Source organism: Miniopterus schreibersii (genome assembly GCF_964146895.1).
Source record: "Miniopterus schreibersii genome assembly, chromosome: 1".
In the NCBI taxonomy this organism is placed as follows: Eukaryota; Metazoa; Chordata; class Mammalia; order Chiroptera; family Miniopteridae; genus Miniopterus; species Miniopterus schreibersii.
Window position 1 is genome coordinate 178908339 of NC_138101.1, and position 4042 is coordinate 178912380.

General features: G+C 45.3%; 1 protein-coding gene across 1 annotated transcript; it reads right to left on the bottom strand.

Moving 5' to 3' along the window:
• Nucleotides 1-300: 300 nt before the first annotated feature.
• LOC308564624 (disintegrin and metalloproteinase domain-containing protein 20-like) lies at nucleotides 301-2669 on the bottom strand (the record flags this gene model as incomplete). Its single annotated transcript, XM_081153042.1, is given in 5 exon segments — nucleotides 301-318; nucleotides 613-1411; nucleotides 1413-1591; nucleotides 1593-1802; nucleotides 1806-2669. Coding segments are annotated over 5 exon segments (2070 nt in total).
• Between the last annotated feature and the right edge of the window lie 1373 nt (nucleotides 2670-4042).

Below are 4042 nucleotides of genomic sequence, written 5' to 3' on the forward strand. Positions count from 1 at the left end.
CTCAATTTGGCTCAAATAAATTCTTTTTCAAAAGTCTTTTTATAGATTTTAGGGAGGAAATGAGAGAGAGAGAAACATCGATGTGAGAGAGAGACATTGATCAGCTGCCTCCTGCATGCCCCGTACTGGGGATCCGAGCCCACAACCCAGGCATGTGCCCTGACTGGGAATTGAACCAGTGACTTTTCAGTGCACATGACAACACTCAACAAATTGCGCCACATCAGCCAGGGTTCAAATAAATTCTTATAAAAATTCTTTAAAAAAAAAAGATACATGATTTCCAGAAATAATAAACTTCTAATATTGCTTGAAACACTGAAGAGGAAGTTAAGAACATGCTAGGAATCCTTCAGTATAACATGATCCAGACATGAGAGATCCTTAAATTTTGCTTTAAATAGTAGACATGTTTCTCTACTATTAAAAAAATGAGATTTTTAAAATGAAGCAGGAGCTTTACTGTTCCTTCTCTTCCTCCTTTATCTCCTCTTCCTCCTTTACCTCTTCTCTATTTTTCCTTTTATGTTTCTTACAAAGCACAAGGAAGCGATACAAAAAGAAAGCAAACAAAGGACCAAGGCACAATAACGACACGTAAGCCAACTTTGCCTCTGGTCCTTGGTTCTTAGGAGGTGGGCCGCTATCATCACTACCTCCATTGCCCTTGTGCGTGCAGTTGGGAGGTGCCCACCCACGGTTGCAGTGGCAATGCTGTTTATTATTGCAGACCCCATTCATGTGGCAGGTCTCACACCGACAGGGCTGTGGCAGATGGACCATACTGACACACTTCTGGTAGATGCCCATCTTTTCTGGACCACACACTGTGCCATCTTTCACTCGACCAATATCAGGTATGGACATCCCCAAATGATAATCAATACCCCAGCAAGTGGTGTCATTGAACTGACCCTGAAGTCCTGTAGCATGTTCTACCAGATTAGGAATAACTGACATGTTCTCACACTGAACTCTCCCACAGAGGATGTCTGCGGTATTACATTTGAGGTATGCCGTACCAGTTAGACCACAGTGGCCAAAACGGTTTCCCTGGGAGTTGATTTCTTTATAGCAATTCCGAGACGCACTCTTTGCGCCTTCACCAAAAATCTCCCTGCACTGTTTGTCATGGCCATTACATCTCTTTTGATAGCAGTAGGCACCGTCACTACAGGGAATCCCATCCTGCACATATACATCTTCTGGGCACTGATGGAATGTCCCATTGCACCACTCTGGAAGGTCACATTCACCCATCTGTTGTCTGCACAAAGTCCCTGATGGCATGAACTTGCAGTCTTTGCAACACAGCCCAAAAGCACAAGCAGCACCAGGCCTCAGAGTGCAGTTCAGCAGACAACAGGGGTGATGTTCACACTGCTTTGTAGATCCACAGTCACACTCCTCTCTCTTCAACAACTAGGTTCCCACAATACTGTAACCTGAAAACATTCCCTGGATATGGAGGAGGGTAAATACACATGCCTTTACTCATAGTGTGGTCCCAATAGTAGGCACAACTGCAGTTGCTGAATTTAGTTGTCCCCTGCACGGTAGGAGCCATTATGCACCACTGGGAAGCACACACACACACACACACACCATTCAGTGTCGTGCTGATTACCCAAATTATGACCAAGCTCATGGGACACAGTAATGGCAAAAGAATACAGACTGTTGCCTTGGAATATACCAATTCCACAATTAAAAGGATGCTGGCATAGTCCTCCGATGTAGGCAATACCAAGCTTTCTGCCAAAATATTTTTTTATGAAAAGACGGGCATCATCATGTTGCAGTCAGGCATCAAGTTGGAGAAGCTTCCAGGAAGCAGAGTCTTCCAGCATCTGAACTATGTCATCGGTGGGAATTTGGTTTCCTTTATCCCAGACCTCAATTCCAGTCAAAATTACATCAACCTTGAAAGGCTGATAGAAGATACCCAATATATTGACAACATCAAGTACTTCACGCTGCACTAGTGACACATTACTTTCAGAGAAAAGGTATCGGAAATGGTCCACAACCACTACCAGCTCAAGATATCGCAAGTGAGTCCACCAGCCCACATAAGAACTTTGCATCAGAGTGGACCTACAGAACTCTCGCAGCTCCAATTGACGTGCTATTTTCTCTTCTGTTAAGCCACATCTCATAGGTGGGAGCTGTATATCATCACTATCTATCTTATACACCAGGTGTTCAAATGTGGCAGAAAACCTAATTGGCTCGATTCCATAAGCAAGGTCACTTATCTGTAGCATTCCTTGAAAGCCTCCAGAACAGGTACTGAGGGCAACCAGGGACTCGGGGACACCCTGCACATAACCATGATAGTAGCAGTCATCAGGAACAAAAGGCTGATCCTCCTGGAGGACATGCTGGTCCGTGTAGGTGAACACTGGTAGGTGTCTGGAAGCCAAGAGCTTCTTGACCCTCATGTTGACAATGTGTCTTTGGCCCCCAAACTGAAGGCTGTAGGAGGGCCAGCCTGGAGCCTTAGCATCTCTGCCCCTGCTGGGCACCTTCAAGGGGATCACAACTTCTCGGGAGGAGAAGCGCTGGGAGAGGCTGGCCTGAGAGTGGCCAGAAATGGACAGACACTCCCCAAACCACAGCAGCAGAAGACTGACCTTGATGTGCATCGGGGCCTCACCCGCTGCCATTATGGAACTATCATTATGGAGCCACCTGTCCATGGTAGAGGAGAGGGCCGGGCATGAGGCGCTGCTGGTACAGTTTCTCCCTTTGAGCTGCTCAGGGTGCAGGGCTGACCTTTACAGATCTGTCTTGGAAGAGCTGGACCATCAGAGCTGCAGTGCTCGAAGTTGAAAACAGAGCTAAAGAGCGGTGGGTAGGGTAGGAGGGTGGGGGAGAGGGGGAGAGAGAAGAAAGTGGCGTAAAAAGTGATTCTTCAGTTGGGACAAGGCTTGAATCAGTAAAATACCCGAGGTTGCTCTTATACATATGTAAGGGGAGGAGGTGGCAAAAAGGTAGGATTCCAGAAAAACAGATGAAGGAGATTTATCAGGTGGATTATAGTTGAACCTGTATGGGAGATACATAAAGTTTCCTTACAGACTATTCTCTAAACATGTAAACTGGCATAAAAATTTTCCACATTAAAAAAACTGACATCTGACTTCCAAATTTCTCTTCTATCCCAAATCTACCGATGCTCTGCTATCTTCAACAAGTACGTGGACACCCCATCCAAAACCCAACATTGTTGGTCCCTTTATTCAAACAGTTTGTTCCATCTCTTTTCTTCTGCAGACATCTTATCTACACCCCCCCTCCCATTCTGTTTGAAGTTACCAATCAAAGTAAGCCCCACTTAAGGGACTCATTAGTTTTGAGAGACCCCCTCCAATGAAGATAATTTTTTATTTTACAATGCAATCTTATCTGCAGAAAAGACTGGACGAATGTCCAGGGAGGCAGCCATACTGATGGAGTAACAGGGAGTGGGGCTGCTATTTTGGGGCAAGGCAGACAGCCTGATTGCCTCTACTCACAGCATGACGGCAGCAGCCTTTTCTCTACCCCGCCCAGTGCATCATGCTCTCAATCATAAGAGACTCATCCTGGCTGCATAAACACAGATTCTATTACATGTTTTACATGGCTGGCGAATTAGTTGAGCTCTCTAGAGAAAGCTGGACTGAAGAGTTTAAACCGAGAATCAGTTTGTTAAAATGTTCAAAAGACCACAATTCAAGTGGCCTTACATCACGACTCCTATTGCAAACATAATTTTAGCTCAGGCAAAAGCTAATTTTTCTCATTCACTGACTATCAGTTAAAAGTATCCCCAGGCATCAGAAGGTTGCCGGTTTGATTCCCAGTCAGGGCACATGCCTGGGTTGCGGGTTTGATCCCAAGTAGAGGGCGTGCAGGAGGAAGCTGATCGATGTTTCTCTCTCTCTCTCCCCCTCTCACTCCCTCTCTCCCTCAAATCAATAAAAACATAGTTTTTTTTAAAAAGAAAAGAATGCCTGCATACATCTGGATAATATTCCAGAACTAATGGATGGCT